Below are 18,715 nucleotides of genomic sequence, written 5' to 3'. Positions count from 1 at the left end.
CATAGAATTACACCACTAAGAAGATACCTGTCTAAGTGAGCCAGCAGCTCTTGGAGCTTGATCAGCAGAGTACGGTGCTCGTGAGGACTGCTTTCCAAGGCACTGCTCAAACGACTCAGGTAAGTGTCAAGAGTTCCATATGAGGGAGTCTCACCTGTGCCTGTAAACAAGAGACCAATCTTAAAAGAAATCAGCAAAGAAATGGAAAGTCACGCCATTATAATCATTACTAAACCTCCTGATGTCTTACTCTAAAGTATTAAACTTTACTATTAAACTAAACTTTAAAAGAACACAACATTGTATGTATCTGTAGTCTATCAAAACAATATACAGATATTCAGGGGTGGTTATTAAAAATCCCTCCAGGCTTTGGTGATCGCAAAAAGTAACACAGAATCAAGCAAACACTTGAACCCTAGCTTGACATAATGTGATGTCACAACACACATTCAGACAAAGCCTGCTTTGATTCACATGCATCGAATGTGTGTGTCATTAAAAGTATTTACATAAGTGTCTTCAGTGGTAGCAGATTTAAAGAAGAATCCTGTACTTGCAATTTTGCCAAAAGAAGTAGTTTTACACAAAATAAAAATATGGAAGACACGTCACAAATTTTGAAAAAAATTGGCCTGCAAAAACTTTGTTTTATTTTACACTGATTCAGGGAACGTTGTTGTCATTTTTATTTAATGTGCTCCTTAATACTGCTCTGTACCCTCAGGCTGGCCAAGCAGAAGCTTTCTACTAAAAGATTCCAGAAGATGTTTTATCAGGTCACATTTGAAGAACACAGTTTACAGTCTGATCTGCCATCATTAATCATAAAATATGTCCAGAGCAAAGTAGTGTCTTGTCATCAGATTGGGATGTTGGTATTGGAGCACTTTTTACTGTTACTAAACTGACACAGTATCAGAGCGAGCCTCGATCTCAGCAGTGTACAGCTGAACGGTTTCAAAACAAACACCATAGTGACTGACCTGGCAGGGGCACGGAAGCCAGGCTGTTGACTAGTGTCTGTTTGATGGCCTGCAGGCGGCGGTGCAGAGCCTGTGTGCGCATTTCATCCTGGCCCAACTCAGCCTCCAGACGCTCTTTGGCATTAAACATCTCAGCTATGTGCTTCTGCAGAATGGTGTTCTGCTCCTCGAACTCCACGTTGGCCTTACGCAGCCGCCGAAGCTCAGCCTCCCGTGCTGTGAGGGAAAATAGAACATTTTGTAAAAAAACTTGGAGTTGCAAGTTTAAAAGTGTTTTATATATATATATATATATATATATATATATATATATATATATATATATATATATATATATATGTATGTATAATTGATAATGCTTGTACCTTTGTTTTGATCGAGGAACTCTTCTGTAAAAATGGGCACGTCGAATCTGCTAGAGAGATCTGAACTCTGAAGTAAAGAATGCAGGAAATGACGTATAACATAAGTACAATTCTGTTATTTAAATACTGAAAAATCAAGAAAGAAAAATCTGAACATGACTGATGATCTTTTGTTCAATTCAGCAGTTAAAACATACCTTAAGAGTTGAAGATGCTGAACTATTGGCATTTATAATAACAGATGTTAACTCCTCTACAAAAAAAAAGAAAACATTTTGCATTCAGTTTCAATACAGAAGGAAGATCTAGGAGTATAAAGTTTCATAACCCAGGATCATATGGTTTATTCAATATTTTTTATTAAATTAAAAATAAGTGGAAAATATACATCTTCATAAATTCAGATTGAACAAGAATATAAACTGCTCCATCCACCAAATGGTGCATTGAACACTAGCAAATTATTCTGACCTTTCTTAATTCTCTTGTCTTGGATCTTGGCACTGGTGATCTGGAATGCTTCGCTTTTCTGGTACTCCTTCAGTTCTCGTGCATATTGCACCTTTTCCCGATCTGCTTCATCCAGGTAACGCTGCAAGCAAAAAGAATTTGCTAAGCACTCACAAGATTATGCAAATACATAATACTTAACCTGGTATAATTTTGACAAATGTTTAAGATGTGCATAGACAGTGATCCAATACTTAAAATGGAAAGTTACCTGTTTGTCATGGGGAGCTAGGCGGCTCCACTCTGCCCCAAGTCTCTTGGTAATCTCTGGGAAAGGGAGGTCAGGGTGCAAGGCACGGATATGTTCTCGTCTTTCATTCAGGAAGCGCACATACCCAGTCACTGGAGCCTTGGGACCATTGGGCAAGACCTTCTTTCTCTTTTTACCTTTGGGCCAGCCACGCTTTTTCACAGGCTGGGCATTGAGTGAATTATTGTTCTGGGCAAGTTGTATTTGTGAAGCAGATAACAAACAAATTCAAGTATCTCAAACATCATAGATCATAGACAAGTTTATGACTTGTTAGAATTCTTACCTCTTCTTGCATTGAGTCTGAATGATGAAAACCTTTTGATCCAGGACCATCGCTCTGCTCTTGTTTGACTCCCCCCATTACAGATTCATCTGTTCCTATGGAACCTAGGATAAAATAATTGGAGATCAGAATTCAGGGACACATAACCAAGAAGTCAAAACTAACTTAACAGTAAGGATTAACAATATGTTAAGTTGCGCAGTGGCTAGTATTACCACCTCACATCTCTGGTGCATGTTCTCACAATCCTGGTTCTCTGGCTTCCTCTCACTTTCCTTTTACATTGATGTAGATGGCACAGCTACTCTAAATTGCCCCTAGCTGTCAATGCATATGTTTCCAGTTCCCTGTTATAGTCTAGCAGTGCATGAAGAGTGTATTCCCAACTTGCAACCAGGATAGTCTCCAGATCCAAAGTGACTCTGGCCAGGTAAAAGCAGCTACAAAGAAGAGGGAATGAATGGATATGTTGTGCAAGCATCATGTACACGAACGATTTAACCATTCAGCTTTCTTTCTAAAAAGTTTTCTTCTTAAGCATCACTCACAATTCAACAACCAGCTGAATTGGCAACAGTACAGACCAAGCTAATGCATTCTGGAGCGACACTAAGCGAAAATATTTTTAGCCTAATGCCAAATGCATCCACATTCCGTGTTTAAGTGCACTACACAGGACAAGACAGGATGGCTTCTTCGCCCTACGTAGTGCATTACGCATTCACTACGGAGCGATTTGTATTACAGCCCTGGCAATATCCTTTCTATTTAAAACTAGTCAATACAGTCAATATACTTGATCGTTTTTTTTTCACTAACTGAAAAAGCATTTTTGTCGTGTAATAACGATTATTAAAATGTCTCGGAGTTAATACTTGCTCTTGTTTGTAATGTTAGCAAGCGTTAAATAGCTAATGCTAGCGCTAGCTCAAGCAAACGAGCATATATTAACACTAGCATAACAGATAGCAATGCTAAACAGTTAGCACTGATGTGAACTCGTTTCCAGATTGCGGTGCGAAAAAACCCCAAAACCGCCTGCTTCTAAATGAATACACTTAATTTTATTTGTATAGCTTGGTAGAGGCACAACAATTTAGCTTACCTGAGTAGATGTGGCTCCCAAATCAACAACCGCATAATAGTGTGTGGCGTGTTCTCAAAGCTGATTGGACGACGAGGTTCGCTTGGATGGAAACACAACAGATGATTGGTCTGTGATTGGGCTTCTTAAAGATGATTGGATTTGACAGAGTAGGCGGAGCGGCACCTTTTTAACAGTCCTCTCCATTCTACATTGAGCACGTCAAAGTCCTGTCCTAATCCAATGTCACTGAAAATGGCGGTCGCTAAGGCGCCTTGATCTAGGGTTTAAACTCCTGCGTGGGATCTCTGTGAACGTCATTTGGAAAATGGTGAGGAAAAGCAGGTGATGGTGGTCACAGGCTACAGTTTGTGCATACAGGAAAATAGTCTAATATTATGCACGTGTGTGTGCGCGCACCCTATATAAATATATAGTAAATTATATTATGTACATTATTATTGTACAATTGTATCTTAAAGTGCACCCCAAATAATGTTTAACACATATTCGTTGCATGAAAAATTATTTCAACGTTATTTGATGACCCATTTTTTATTTACAATTTATTAGTCTTTTATTGAATGCAATTAAATGCACTTTAAACCAAGTAGCACGCACGTGGTGGCATGACACATGGATCATAGGTGCGTGTTAGCTGTGAGTCTTTCAAACCTCTCCTGGTTAAGAAATAAAACAGTTTCTTCATTTCAAAGAGGGTTGAATTTGGGCAGGTTCACAAATGGCTAATGACGGGGTACTTTTCAGAGGATTTACATTTAAAATAAAAAGATAATAACAACGCCAGATGGCAGTGTTGACAATACATGATGTGTCGCTGGCATAGAGGTCCGTCTCAATCCACCGGCCTTCACACAGAAACGCTGACTCATTAGGCAGCACTACACAGTGAGACTACAGGCCGCTGTTGGCGCACACGCACACACGCACAAACGCACGCGCGCGCACTCACTGTCTAGGTGAGTACATATAGAAGCAGACAGACATCCTAAAAAGTTTTGCTTGCTTCCGTCTTTAGATTGATCGGTAAGCGTGTTATTATCTTAATAATATAACCACCCTTTAGAGCACAGACTTTATATGACTTTAACCCTGTAAATAACCTTTCCGGAATTGTTGCCATTAATAGTTTTGGACGCCTGTCAACAACTTATGCTACAAATTAAACTGAAAAACATTTATATGGAAAAAAAGAAGAACAATTTTTTTGGTCTGCTGTTTGTAAATGCTTTTTTACACAACATTTAGAAAGCAAATTACAAAAATTTAGCACTTTTTTTAAACACACTTTCTGTCGTAAATCCTGACGGGTTGAACCTGAGCTAAAATATAAATATATATATAATAACAATAAATAATAATGTAAAGGTTTGGAACTAGACTTTGATTTCATTTAATTCAATCTTTTAATTCGTCTAAAACATGTAAATCAAATCAAATCAAGTATACAAAACAATGCATATTTACAGGAAGAGGTTTTTTTTATTGCATATGAAAATATTATTAAAAAAAAATTGCATTATGAATCATTAATGTACTGAAAACAGGTGTTTATTTTTGAGATAATAAAAAAATAGACAAACAAATAAATACGAAATGATTTACTCATCTGTGAGGTGGCATGTTTGTTCAAATGGGATGCGAATTGAAATGTATTAGAAATGTTATATATATGTGTGTGTGTGTGTGTGTGTGTGTGTGTGTGTGTGTATACATCATTCTATTACATAAATTCTGGGAACCATGTAGCTTAATTAAAGCCTGGAGACAAACATGGGGCGATTTATGTTTATGTAAAAACACTACAGTTTATTTGTCATGGAAGACAGTGAAGTGACGGCTGGGTGAAGCCATTTCTCTCCGCCCTCTCGGCTCATTTAGGCCCTATTTCTGGTTATGCGCTGTTGTGTGCGTTTATTCCAGCCCAGCCTGCAGTGCTCTCCGTGCAAGATGGCCGCGGGTGAGAGCAATAGCCGCTCCGCTTGTTTAAATCCATCCAATTCGGGCTCGCTGGGCAACGCTCGGCCGAGCAACGGTGCTCATTCGGTACCCGTTAGCAACCTGGGCTCAGGGTCTGCAGGGTCCGCGGGGAACGTTGATCCTCAGGCGCCAGGCCTTGATCGAGACACCGCGCTGGTGTCCGCGAACACCGTGAGCGCGCAGAATCCTCCGCGGCAATCCGCGCCTCACAACACGGCGAGCAGAGACGCTTCTCGCGCCGCCTCCAACATGAACATGACGGCCACGTCGACGTCCAGCGCGGCGGCGGCGGCGGCATCTTCATCATCCTCGTCCTCCTCCTCCTCCTCCTCATCTTCTTCATCGTCTGCGGGCGCGTCCGCAGTCTCGGCCTCTGTCCCCGGCAGCCCAGCCTCAGTGCTCGTGTATCGTGAACCCGTTTACAACTGGCAGGCAACAAAAAGCACGGTGAAAGAAAGGTTCGCGTTTCTGTTCAACAACGAGGTGCTGAGCGACGTCCATTTTTTGGTGGGGAAGGGGATGGGAGTGCAGCGCATTCCTGCGCACAGGTAGGGCCGAAATGGGGCCAATGCAGTTCTATAAGTCATTTGTTTACTTTCTTAAAATGTAAAATTAGCTAATGAGAAAACACAGAGCCCCGAAACGCCGATAGAAGCTAGCAAGTGTTTACACGGAAGCAATAATATAACAGCTTTATGTCCTGACGAAACGCTTTTAACATGTTTAATTTGGCATTTTGTAAACAGCTTGTGTTGGAAAAACAAGCAGAAAATCCGCTCTTGTGCGTTTTCGCGTCTTTCTGTCCGGCTGCGCCTTATGGGTGATGTTTAGGTTGAACACGCAGCATCAGATACCCAGAGTCTGAAAATTCACCAGGCTGTTTTACTTTTAAATAACCCTTCAGTCGTCATCATTTAGACCGCTTTTTTATTCAGCACATAGTAATGTCTCTTTGCGTCTCGACAGATTTGCCCTCGCCGTTGGGAGCGCAGTGTTTGATGCCATGTTTAACGGCGGCATGGCCACAACATCCACCGAAATCGAGCTGCCCGACGTGGAACCTGCTGCTTTTCTGGCCCTCCTTAAGTAAGAACATCAGCATAATTTGGTGGTAATAACCTTTATTAGTGTTACATCTGATCTTTTTGTCTCACATGCCCTTGAGATGCCCTTGACGTTAAAGCGGGATCAGAGCTTACACTTGAGCGCAAAAGTTTGCATCCCCCACCAATCGGTTTCTAAGTAATATATGTTCAAATTGTTGAAATTCCAATAAGACCTAGAACTGAACCATTATAAGTATTTGAGATGTTAAAGGGACACCTGTGAAACCTTTTAAGCCTTTGTGTCCTGTGGGACGGAGGGCAAATTTTAATCTCAAAGCTGTTTAGAAGCCCTAAAGAAATGCTTAGGTGAAAATAAATAAAATTTACTCCACTGCAAATGTATCTAATCAACCAGGACCTTTTTCTAATGGCAACTAATGAATTAGATGTTTTCATCAAACCATTCTTTTAATCCATAGCTATATATAAGCCATGTCTGCTTTCCCACCATTTGCAGGTTTTTGTACTCTGATGAGGTACAAATTGGGCCAGAGACAGTGATGACCACGTTGTACACTGCAAAAAAATACGCAGTGCCTGCACTCGAGGCACATTGTGTTGAGTTCCTGAAGAAAAACCTACGAGCTGACAATGCTTTTATGTTACTTACCCAGGTAAGAGTTGAGGGTTAATCTGTAACCTTTGATTCAAGATGGCGGCGTGGCAGTAGCACACAGCGGCCACTCTGGATTCAAAATGGTGCTGTGTATACGCAGAGTAAACAAGCCTTGTTTAAGTAGCAAACAACGCAAATGTACGTTTTTAGTTATAGACTAGTTATAGCATAGTCTAATGCCATTTCACCTACATTGCTTACAGTTTGCAGTTACATTTGCTTACAGTTTGTTGATTTCTAATGTCTTTCTTGGTTATTTTGCAGTCACAATAACTATTGCTGAATGATTTGACTTCATGCATCAGCAGTTTTTAAGTGTTTAATGTTGTGTTATAAGCAGATGACACCAATGTTGTAATTCTGAGATGATTGTATATACAAAGCCTTGCTGTGTAAGAACATCAAACTATTATAACACCTACACTACTAGCAATGTACTGCAATGTACTGATTCAAAAGTACTGATTTAACTCTCAAAGCTTGCAATCAGCTGCTCTGTTGTAAAAATGCTTTTTAATTATGTAGAACCATGTCTCATTACATTTTCAGGCACGGCTCTTTGACGAGCCACAGCTTGCCAGTCTTTGCCTTGAGAACATAGACAAGAACACATCAGATGCACTCGCTGCTGAAGGCTTCACTGACATTGACCTGGGTATTTATCATTTTACAGACTGATCACACTCAGACAGACCTGAATGTTTACATGTAGCCCAAACTAATAAGTAAACTGTCAAATTTAGGCAGCAGACAGTTAAATAATTAATCTAAAATGATTTGGATAATCTAAAATCACAGATAATGTGCTAATGATTATCTATTTAAAAATTTCTGCTTTTCTCCATTTCTATAGTTAGTAAAGTTGTTGAACCTGCGCGACAAGTTAGTTATAGCAGCTGTAAGCTGTCATTCCCTCACCATTTTCTCTTTATCTCTCTCATGAAGATAATAAGACAACAAACACATCTTGTGTTACTGAGAAACCAGAACTACAAAGTTCTCTGTTCTGATTGCTTTCCCTTCGTGGGGGAAAACCCCCTAGCAATCTTCAGGAAGAAATATTCATAAAGAAATCTTCAAAACATTTATGAGACAAATTATTTTTATACCATTAAGCTTAGCCTTGTAGATATAGATCCTCCACCATACAAGTCTCTGTGAAATGGTTGTTCTATTTGTAACATATAAGAGTAAGCACATTAACATAAATTACATTATTTTATATTACAGTATCATTTGAATTACAAATTTTGTCTTTATGAATTACAAATTATTGTCTTTATTGTTATTGTTAGTTTCTTGAAAGTTAAACACCTTCCAAACACTCAGATTTCAGAAACATTTCTGTGGTACTGTGTTTTTCTTTAGATATTTTATCCCAGTAATTGGGATCATTTATCTTTTGTATAACACAGTATACCATACTAAAGATACATCTTGGTATTTCTCTATCTTCACAAACAAATCAGATAAATATAAGATGTTTCTGGAGACAGATAACACTACACTTGTAAAGCTACAGCAGGTATTGACCTCGGTAGCTCAGCGGTTAAGGTGTTGGACTACTGATCGGAAGGTCATGGGTTCGTATCCCAGGTCCACCAAGCTGCCACTGCTGGTGCTCCTGAGCCCTTAACCCTCAATCGCTCAGTTGTATAAATTGAAATAAAAATGTAAGTCACTCTGGCTAAGGGTGTCTGCTGAATACCAGACAGTTTTGGTGGGTTTTTCTGTGTTTTTTTAGGGCTGCAGAATATATTTTTAAAACATTATCACAGTATAAGCTTTTGTAATACTGATCTTGCTGATACCTGGATTTCATCATTGATCCTCTGTAATTTAGCTGCTACAGTTTTTGTGTTGTCTGAATATTTTGTATGAATATCCTTGAGATTCCAATTAAGTGATTTGCTGGGAAAAAAAAGATGGATGTACAAATGAATGTTATTGACAGCTAAAGTTTATGTAAATACACAGAAATGAGATGGATGGCTCGTTGACAGAAATATTACTTTTTTTTCAGTGACCCGATTGTTACATTGTACATTATATTATTTTATAAAGTTATTGGTATTTTTTAGACACATTGGTGGCGGTACTGGAGAGGGACACACTTGGGGTGCGAGAGGTGCGTCTGTTTGGAGCAGCGGTGCGTTGGGCCGAGGCTGAGACTCAGAGGCAGCAGCTGCAGCCTACACCAGAGAACAAGAGGCGAGTGCTGGGCAAAGCCCTCGGCCTCATCCGCTTCCCGCTTATGACCATAGAAGAGTTTGCAGCAGGTAACAATATTCTCTCTGTTAGCCATAGTTATATAAGCAGTTTACATTTGTTCGTTATAAAACGACTGTTAAAGATCTTGAGCGATCTGTTTCACACACAAGATTATGTGAAAAATTATAAAATAAAAAGCCTTACATTTTCAATATTTATTACATTGTTAATGCTGAAAAAGAGCATGACTACCTGGAAAGAAAGTGCACTGCGCCACAAAAAACACCAAAACACAACCTCTAAGTGCAGTTTAGTCAAAAATAGATGTTTGTTTTATTTTACATACAAATTTACTATGGATAAAATTTTGTTTGTGTTTGTCTCAGGTCCAGCTCAGTCAGGCATACTGACAGATCGAGAGGTGGTCAGCCTGTTCCTGCATTTTACCGTTAACCCCAAACCTCACGTGGAGTTTATCGATCGTCCACGTTGTTGTCTGCGAGGGAAAGAGTGCAGCATCACACGCTTTGGCCAGGTGGAGAGCCGCTGGGGGTACAGCGGGACCAGCGACCGCATCCGGTAATCCCAAAAGCGCAGATAACACTTTTAAAGTGTTACTGTGATGCACTGGATAAATTATTTATTATGCAAAAATTTTCCTTAGGTTTTCTGTAAATCGCAGGATATTTGTGGTGGGATTTGGGCTTTATGGCTCCATACATGGTCCAACTGACTATCAAGTCAACATCCAGGTAGGTCTTTTAACAAATGTCAGGAAATATAATGGTGTGGTGTAAATGTGCTCATGTTTTTTTCTCTGTAGTGTCTGCAGATTGCCAAATGAGTGAACTCCTTAAGATTAATTATAGTTAAATAGTAAAATTGTTATAATAATATCTAGAAAAATATTTATATCTTTGTATTTGTAGCTTTATATACTGTAGTTCTTCCTTTTCATTATGGTCAATTATAGTGCTGTTAATAAGGTAGCTTTGTTATATGTCTCCTAAAGCTATCTCCTTAATATCAGAATCAGAATCCACACACAATTAATTTGGTTCCAGCTGTTTGTGACTCTCAAATGTACAGACATAAATAACACCATACTATACAAGATAAGACAATACAGACTATATGAGACAATACAGACGATGTGATACAATATAAACAGTACACGTATTAAATATGAATACAGAATATATAACTGATCAGTTATGTACAAAATGTGAGAAAGTGCACGGTGGTGCAAATAACAGTATTGTGATGACTGACAGTTCTGATAATGCAGTAGATATGAAGCAGGGAATATAATTATGGTGAGTTGTTAATCAGGGTGATTGCCTGGGGAAAGACACTGTTCTTGTGTCTGGCAGTTTTGGTAAGCAAAGCTCTGTATGTCCTATTTGAATCCAAAAGGTGCTCCTAAAGCACCTAATGTTTTTTTCATCTCCAGAAACAACTGAATATAGTTATATATAGTTATGAGTGGAAATGTGGCAATTCAGAAAACATTTAACAGGAGAATGTTCTGTTTACAAACTCAAGAATCAACCAACCAATCAATCAATCTAGCCACCAAGCATTTCCCATTTTGAAAATGGTTGGGTTTTTCTCCATGAGGAAAGACTGAGAATTCCAAACTCCTCTTGACTGACACAGGATCTTTCATGACCTTCTTTAGGGTTTCTGATCAGCCAAGTCACTGGCTGTCTTCAAGTGAAGATTGAAGACTTACCTTTTCACTAAGCACTACCCTGAAACTTTAATTAAAAAAACAACAAAAACAACTCGTATTGTTTTTGTTGCTGTACCAAATCTTTGCTAACAGGGTGTTAACTTGGTATAGTATTAGAATTTTTAGACCCTGACCTGTTAGTACCAGCAGAATTTTGTTCAATGCTGGTGAAGTTGAACAGGCAACAGTGTCTTATTGGTGCCATGGCAAATAATGCCAAGGGGTATGTTATTTATAGATACTAAAATGCCCTTGTAAAACCAGCTATGTGAAATATGAAGAAAAAAGTATTTCTACACAGATCATTCACACAGACAGCAACACAGTCTTGGGGCAGAATGACACTGGTTTCAGCTGTGACGGCACGGCTAACACCTTCCGTGTGATGTTTAAAGAGCCTGTGGAGATTCTCCCTAGTGTCAACTACATTGCCTGCGCAACACTTAAGGTAGTCTTCTGAGCCCACTGTTTATAACAATTTAAACAATAATTCTCAATTCATTAATAAGAGATTGTCATCGGTTTTATGTAGGGTCCGGACTCCCACTATGGTACAAAGGGTATGCGCAAAGTCACTCATGAAGCTCCAGCTACAGGCACAAAGACCTGCTTTACCTTCTGCTATGCTGCAGGAAACAACAACGGCACTTCAGTAGAAGATGGACAAATTCCCGAGCTCATCTTCTACACATAATGATGGATGTGGATATGTTTGATGTGTGTGGACTATTTCACTACTTATTACACTTTCAGTGAACTGCTCTGGTGTAGACATCAGTAACCAAATGATTTTTCTTTTTTTTTTTTTGTTCTGGAGAGTCTGAGAAGTCTATCATGTACCCAGTTGTGCTTTGGGTACGGATGTTTTTCTACCTGTGTAGCACCTCATCGCATAAGGCTGAACCTATGACCAGATTGTGACATCTTATTGGTCAGATGCTGTCATTAGAGCTTTTACCACTCAGTAACAGACAGCTGAATTTCAGTTTTGGTTGTTAAACGGGTCTAAACTGGGTCCACATTTTGACTCTAGTAGGTAATGTGTAGACATTCTGGAGTTGCACTTATGCACTTTTGACTCAGACACAACTGCAAAACGTGTTTGGGCAAAATACACATTTGTTTGAAATACAGACTGTTACATTTTGAGGCATAAAAATGTTGAAAAATAGCAGAAAAGTATGTTTACAAGGAATGGTGTTGAACTGTAAATGCCCCTGATAATCTTCAGTACCAATTCCGATGGAGCACTTGCATTCAGAATGCTATTCTAATTTTGAACTGAATGAGGATAACTTTAAATGAATGTATGTATTGCTTATGTGCTACGTTTCTTTGTCATTGTAAAAGTGCTGTAAATACATCATGTATGTTCAATTAAAATCTGTACACTTGTGTGCTTCTTTGCTTAAGACGACAATGTTTGCTGCACAGCTGAAATCTTCATAGGTCTGAGATGTGGTTCAATTAAACCACAATATACTTTTGGAATTAACACAAACACGTCTCCTACAATAAAAATTTGATCCTTAAAGGAAAGTGAAGTGCCACACCAACCCCCTCTATACAAATTTAACCATCTTAGAACAACTCAAGTAGATCAATTTTTCAATAGATATTTCTTACACTATATAAACAGCTTTAAATCAAGCAAGTAAGGAAGCAAAGTAGAGGTTGATCATTGTGTATTTAATACCATTTTAACCACAGGTGTAAATGTCTGGGCATATCAGTCATGAATTGACAAACAGCCATGTCCACACAATACCATTTTTATTTATTAATGTTAACTTCTATCGTGTTTTGGCAAGCAATAGTGCTCATGATGTTCTGTACAGTCCAGTCCAGTCCCTAGTGAGAGCTTTACAATTTGTCCAAGTAGTTATCCAGAGCTGGAATTCCTTCCTTGAGACCCTTGCGCTTGCGTGTTTCAGCTACAACCTGAGCTGGCTTGGTGCTGGGTTCCATTGGATCTCCAGGAAGGATCTGCCAGTGATCGAACACACACTGTGGGAAGGCCTGGCCAGAGGTGTTGGAACGAAGGTCAGCAGTGAAACCTTTGGTGGGGGAAGAAAAATGAATTACACCCAACAATCAATATAGAAAAAAAGGAGGAAAAGCAGTCACAGTATGCTCATGCTTCACTTACCAAAAGATTCATTGACAGGCAGGTAAGCCTTGACCACGAACATGGGGGTTCCCATGACCTGGGACTCCTCAAACACCAGTCCTCTCTTCCTGTTCAGGACACCATAGATGCCACCAACAACAGCCTCAGGGCACTGTGGATAGGGAAGGGGGTGTGTCAATCACTAGTCTACACTTTAACCCAAGCAAGAATTTAACAACTGCCAGCTCTCCCTCACCTGGATCTCGACCAAGTAGACCGGCTCAAGGAGTCTGGGCTCGGCTGTCAGCTGGCAGGCGTAAAGCACTCTGCGTGCTGTAGGAATGATCTGGCCACCACCACGGTGAATGGCATCTGTGTGAAGTGTAACATCATGGATATCGAAGCGAATACCACGCATGTTCTCCTCACAAAGCACACCCTGCAGTTTGAAGAATCAACAGGTGAGGAGAAAAAAAAAAAAAAAAAGAAAGTTACTCTGGATAAATAAACTAAGACTCTAAATAAAACCTAAAACTTGAACAGGAGAAATCTCACCTCCTTGCTGGCCCACTGGAAGCCAGCCACCACACTGTCCTTGATCTCATTAAGGTACTGCACTCCCTTGGTTACGTCAACAAGTACGTTGGGGCCGGTTCCATCAGGGCCGAAGCACCAGATCTTACGGGCCTCGGTCACCTCCCACTCGTACTTCTCAGCCAGATAACGGGCACGTGCCTTCAACTCCTGCCTAGCAGCGACTTCACCCTTATCAATATCCTCAGGCAGACCTTCAGCCAGGGGACGGGCCTTCATGAACAGACGGTTGTGCTTGTTGGGGGACTTGGACAGGCACATTAGTTTGGACTCCTCAGAAACGGTTTCTCTATAGGACACAACTGGGTCGGATTTCTGTTGGACACAAGTTAGACATGATTCACAACTCAGGCTGCACATTCATAAGTGAAAAATATAGTGATGGGCATGGTAGTACCTTCAGTGGAATGCAGGCATGGTCCTCCTCAAGATCCTTCAGGCAGATCTCAAGATGCAGCTCACCAGCTCCAGCAATGATGTGCTCTCCAGACTCCTCAATGATACATTGTACCATAGGGTCAGACTTAGCCAGACGTTTCAGACCCTCTACCAGCTTGGGCAGATCGGCAGGGTTCTTAGCCTCCACAGCCACTCTCACCACAGGGCTGACGCTGAACTTCATCACGCGCATGTTATGGGCATGTTCAAAGGTGGTAATGGTCCCAGTCTTCACCAAAAACTGGTCCACACCAACCAGACCCACGATGTTACCACAGGGCACATCCTCAATAGGCTCAACATAACGGCCCATCATCAAAATGGTCCTAATGTAAAACAATCACATTAACAACTACAGAAAAAGCAGCAAAAGATATTCCTAGAAATGAACCACTTAACTGCTTTAAAAAGAGAGGAGGGAAAAAAAAAAAAATAAAAAAAAAAAAATAAAAAAAAAATCCCCACAAGCACTAACCTCTGAATGGGCTTGAGGTAAAGATCCTCCTTCTTGCCAGGAGTGTAATTTGGTCCCATAATGCGCACCTTCAGACCAGTTGAGACACAGCCAGAGAAGACACGCCCAAAGGCATAGAAACGACCCTTATCAGTAGTGGGCACCATCTTGGAGATGTACATCATAAGGGGAGCTTTGGGATCACAGTTCTTAATACCTTCAAAATAAATAAAAATGAATCAGAGTTGATCACTTTATGCAATTGCATTTAAGTCACATTGAATGATCTTCCAGGATAAACATACCCATAGCTGCATCGTCATCACCAGGTCCTTCGTAGAGCAGTTCACAACGATACTTCTGAGCAGTGACTGGGGAAGGCAGGTGGATGGTAATCATCTGAAGGAGAGCCTCTCCAGCAGGGAGCCAGCGACGCATTACAGCCTTCAGCAGGGGCTTGCCTTCCTTCTCTTTGTCCTCAGAGTCCAACTTGATGTCCAACTTCTCAATCAGCTTAGCTGTCTCCTCCTTCTTGAAGTTCATGATTGCATCAAAAACCTGTGAAGAAAGTAAGCTGTAGTGAAGAACTGAAGATTTAAACAGTGAAATCTGGAAGCAACTGCAGTCTATAAGCCAAAACATCAGACTGAAGGCTTTCATCACTAGACAGTCAGGTCAAAGTGAAGAATATTTATGTCATCACTGAAGCACATACAAAACAACTGAACTTGCTTTAAATGCAAGGTTGTTTCTGCTTACCTTAAAGATGGGATCCAGGATAAGCTGAGCAAAGGTCCTGGGGAGCTTCTTGCCATCAGGACTAGTTGGAGACTTGCTGAATTTCCCAGTTGCAGGGTCAAAATACCTAAAAAGGCAAAAATTGTTACAGCACAATTCACACAGTGCATTAAACCAAAATACACAATTACTCATCTTAAGCTGGAAGCCTTACCGGTCACCCCAAAGTTTTTTCATCATGTCCTCCACTTTCTTGCAGCGCTCTGCAGGGCCAAGCTGGGCATCACCCTTGGCAGCAAACTTCATCACATACATCTCAGCAAACTGCTTAAGAGTGAAGGCCCAACCATGCAGGCCTGACCCAAACCCAACAGTACCAACAACTGGATCAATCTAAAACAATAGAGTTGAGTTCTTTAAGCAATGCTAACAGGACACAATTTATTCATTATTACACATGAAAAGATTATAACATCCTACTTAAATCAATGCCAATCAGAGCTTAGATGCCAGAGTTGCAATGATTTAACACCCCTTAAGTTCAGAAACCCAAAACATGCAATTCTCACCATGATGTTACCCATGGGTCCGTTCTCATCCTCTCCGTAGGTAGAAATAATCACGTTGACATTCTCCACAATACGCTGGAAGGTCTGATACAGCTCTTCTGGCTCCAGCTGCAGCTCCAGCAAGGCACGGTCCATCTTGTTCATCATCAGCACAGGCTTGATTCTCTCACCAATAGCCTGCCTCAGCACAGTCTCTGTCTGCACACACACACCTACAAAAGCAAACAGGTCAGGCCTGGGCTTCATGTCAACTTAAAACTGGATCATCGTCCTGTTTAACCATTTTCGGGCAAACAATGCTCAGCATAGTGTTTTGCACTCACCAGACACGCAGTCAACGACCACCAGGGCTCCATCAGTGACACGCAAAGCAGCAGTCACCTCAGAGGAGAAGTCAACGTGCCCAGGGGAGTCAATCAGGTTGATAAGAAAGCCAGTGCCATCCTTGCACTGCTTGATAAAGGCCAAGTCATGTTCAGTAAGCTCGTAGAATAAAGAGATGGCACTGCAAAATAAATAAATAAGTAAAAAAAAACAAAAAAAAAAACCCCCACAAACCAAGACAATTAACATGAAGCAAATACCACTTGGCAGACACTTCAGACTCTGGACCAGGAACAAAAACACTCACGTGGATTTGATGGTGATGCAACGCTCCTGCTCATCCTTTCTTGTGTCAGTAAAACGTGTTTCTCCTGCTCGGGCTGAAGCGATGATACCAGCCTTGGACACCAGCGAGTCAGTCAAAGTGGATTTTCCATGGTCCACATGCGCAATCACAGACATGTTACGGATGTTGGACTTTTTGTCCATGATGGCACGGATCTGGTCTACTGTAAAGTTCACCTGAGGAAGGAAAACAGGTTAAAATCAGAACGCAATTCATACAGCTGTCAGTTCTCAAGTCTAATTTATAAAACGCATATAAAATACAATGTACACGTTACAAAAGGGCAGTGCAGGTCCAAAGTGTTTTTGCTGACGCAATTAGACGTGCGTCAATCCAGAAGGGAAAATTCCGTGTAGGACAGAACAACATTATTAATCATAATTATTGGCTATATTGTATATTTCAATTGCACATTTCACACCTGTACATACAATTTTGTCTATATTGTACATGTCATTCTGTTACACTGTGGAGATTCTGTCACTAAAACTCCTCGCATGTGAAAACATGCCTGGCAATAAAGCTCTCTGATTCTGATTCCTGGTAACCGGCAAACACAGAATCAGATTTATTGGCAAAATAATACAATACCGATAGAACCCGCATTTAGGGGATAATAGTAAACGGTAAGACCAGAACACCAGCGCTAAAGAGGAATCCTTAATCAAAACCATGATTCGTTCCAACTGATGACGCCGGCATTTTCTCCGGTTGAACGCAGTGCGCCGCCACATCAGCCGGTAACAGGCCACGTGTAACTATATAAGCGGCACAGCACGCGGACCGGCTGGCGGTTTTAGTCAAACAACGTGAACACAGCGCCATGTGACTGCGGTACAATCCTTCAAGAGCCTGTCATGCGAGATAGATTCAGGAATACCAGTCAGTCAGTCAGTGTCCAAGCCTTTTCCCTTCGTCAAAACGGGGTTAGCAAGAAAACTAGCGGCTAACAAGTTAGCCAACGGCCAACGCCTGAGAAAATACTGTATGGAATCCCAGCAACATTTACGGCGTTAGACACCGTCAAAAACAAAAACATCACATTTTCTTATAAGACCACCATGAAACGTCTATACGCAGCATTCCGCGACACACAGAACCGTCCCCGACATGGTATAAAGGCCTAACGGTGAAACACAATAGGCCGCCATTTTGCTTTCCCGGTGCATTAAATGGCAGCCCGGTAACTGAAAAATAAACATCTGGAACAACTCGCAGCGTTGAAATGGCCACGCGAACCTACGATATAACTCCATGCCAGTGTATATGAGCGGTGGATAAAACACAAGACTCACCATTTTGACGGATGTTGTTGGATTCGCTGTGTGGAGCAGCAGACACAAATTTTACACTGCCTACCTCACTAGGGTATAGGCAGGGAAGAGGCCGTTGACGTCAACGCGTAAGAATATATAGCGAAGGTGCGTCACACGTAATGTTGCGTGGCGACGTCAGAAAACGGTCGCCTACAAACGATGGTAATGAATATCTAGTCTACTACATGCTACATTATTTTATAACCTACAGAGTGCACCTATGTAGGGAGTCACGTAGGAGTTTGGGATTTGTATCTAAAGATTCTGAATAAACTAAAATTACCTCAGAATATTTTACTTATAAATATTTTAACAGTAAATATAATATTAGAGAGGATACAGACATCCCCTTAGATTATATCCATATAAACAAAAAAAAAATGTTATATAAGAATACAAATGATGTAGGATTAAGATGAGTTTATTGTGTACAGGAAAATCTAAATTGTTACTTCTCTAATCCTGATGAGCCACTTCAGTACAATTTGAAAGACAAAACAAACAAACAAACAAACAAACCAACAAAACAAAACTAGTCATCAGCAGGTGGCACTATTGCTCCTGTAGCAACTTTATATCTGAAGTCTTAAACTTCACGTCTTTGTAAACCACAGTGATTGATTTGAAGTTCATTCATTCATTTTCTACCGCTTATCCGAACTACCTCGGGTCATGG

General features: G+C 40.6%; 3 protein-coding genes and 1 non-coding gene across 10 annotated transcripts in view; 1 reads left to right on the top strand and 3 right to left on the bottom strand.

The window, feature by feature from the left end:
- Nucleotides 1-3,616, bottom strand: part of hmg20b (high mobility group 20B) — a 5,606-nt gene extending 1,990 nt beyond the window's left edge. Inside the window, exons 1-8 of one of the 6 annotated variants that reach the window (XM_060880554.1) lie at nucleotides 3,503-3,616; nucleotides 2,398-2,501; nucleotides 2,073-2,300; nucleotides 1,823-1,943; nucleotides 1,549-1,604; nucleotides 1,352-1,418; nucleotides 987-1,202; nucleotides 28-160 (exon numbers count right to left, since the gene is read on the bottom strand). In XM_060880554.1, the coding sequence (XP_060736537.1) occupies nucleotides 28-160; nucleotides 987-1,202; nucleotides 1,352-1,418; nucleotides 1,549-1,604; nucleotides 1,823-1,943; nucleotides 2,073-2,300; nucleotides 2,398-2,475 (899 nt within the window). In that variant the 5' untranslated portion in view covers nucleotides 2,476-2,501; nucleotides 3,503-3,616. Of the gene's footprint in view, nucleotides 1-27; nucleotides 161-986; nucleotides 1,203-1,351; nucleotides 1,419-1,548; nucleotides 1,605-1,822; nucleotides 1,944-2,072; nucleotides 2,301-2,397; nucleotides 2,502-2,615; nucleotides 2,838-3,502 lie in introns of those variants that run through there. The other 5 variants (XM_060880570.1, XM_060880545.1, XM_060880562.1 and 2 more) reach the window with 5 other exon arrangements.
- Nucleotides 3,617-5,327: 1,711 nt separating this feature from the next.
- On the top strand, nucleotides 5,328-12,533 carry btbd2a (BTB (POZ) domain containing 2a). 2 transcript variants are annotated; one of them, XM_060880517.1, is made up of 9 exons: nucleotides 5,328-5,940; nucleotides 6,449-6,568; nucleotides 7,046-7,202; nucleotides 7,754-7,859; nucleotides 9,286-9,483; nucleotides 9,802-9,994; nucleotides 10,080-10,167; nucleotides 11,452-11,598; nucleotides 11,683-12,533. In XM_060880517.1, the coding sequence occupies exons 1-9, from the start codon at nucleotides 5,399-5,401 to the stop codon at nucleotides 11,842-11,844; spliced, it is 1,713 nt and encodes a 570-aa protein (XP_060736500.1). In that variant the 5' UTR covers nucleotides 5,328-5,398; the 3' UTR covers nucleotides 11,845-12,533. The 2 variants fall into 2 exon arrangements, with proteins under 2 accessions (XP_060736500.1, XP_060736490.1); XM_060880507.1 differs by having other exon boundaries at nucleotides 5,328-6,030.
- A 285-nt stretch (nucleotides 12,534-12,818) lies between these two features.
- LOC132852953 (elongation factor 2b) lies at nucleotides 12,819-18,161 on the bottom strand. The gene is made up of 13 exons (XM_060880494.1): nucleotides 18,019-18,161; nucleotides 16,685-16,899; nucleotides 16,377-16,558; nucleotides 16,054-16,265; nucleotides 15,699-15,877; nucleotides 15,506-15,611; nucleotides 15,052-15,304; nucleotides 14,768-14,963; nucleotides 14,252-14,618; nucleotides 13,816-14,169; nucleotides 13,517-13,699; nucleotides 13,300-13,432; nucleotides 12,819-13,207 (listed from the first exon to the last, which is right to left on the bottom strand). The coding sequence occupies exons 1-13, from the start codon at nucleotides 18,019-18,021 to the stop codon at nucleotides 13,014-13,016; spliced, it is 2,577 nt and encodes an 858-aa protein (XP_060736477.1). The 5' UTR covers nucleotides 18,022-18,161; the 3' UTR covers nucleotides 12,819-13,013.
- LOC132857231 (small nucleolar RNA SNORD37) lies at nucleotides 15,386-15,453 on the bottom strand. Its single transcript, XR_009649513.1, has one exon. It is a non-coding gene; the product is annotated as a small nucleolar RNA SNORD37 (small nucleolar RNA).
- Nucleotides 18,162-18,715: the final 554 nt, after the last annotated feature.

The sequence above is a fragment of the Tachysurus vachellii genome, chromosome 1 (assembly GCF_030014155.1).
Source record: "Tachysurus vachellii isolate PV-2020 chromosome 1, HZAU_Pvac_v1, whole genome shotgun sequence".
Taxonomy (NCBI): Eukaryota; Metazoa; Chordata; class Actinopteri; order Siluriformes; family Bagridae; genus Tachysurus; species Tachysurus vachellii.
Note: the sequence above shows the minus strand (reverse complement) of the source record. Positions and strands in the feature narration are given on the sequence as shown.

Bases quoted from the DNA above. Each gene is read 5' to 3' on its own strand.
- btbd2a (XM_060880507.1), top strand. From the start codon at position 5,399: ATGCGCTGTTGTGTGCGTTTATTCCAGCCCAGCCTGCAGTGCTCTCCG. The intron at 9,484-9,801 runs GTAACAATATTC...TGTTTGTCTCAG, and splicing joins CATAGAAGAGTTTGCAGCAG to GTCCAGCTCAGTCAGGCATA. The intron at 10,168-11,451 runs GTAGGTCTTTTA...ATTTCTACACAG, and splicing joins ACTATCAAGTCAACATCCAG to ATCATTCACACAGACAGCAA.
- LOC132852953 (XM_060880494.1), bottom strand. The intron at 15,878-16,053 runs GTGAGAATTGCA...CTATTGTTTTAG, and splicing joins GACCCATGGGTAACATCATG to ATTGATCCAGTTGTTGGTAC. The intron at 14,964-15,051 runs GTATGTTTATCC...TTTATTTTGAAG, and splicing joins TGATGACGATGCAGCTATGG to GTATTAAGAACTGTGATCCC.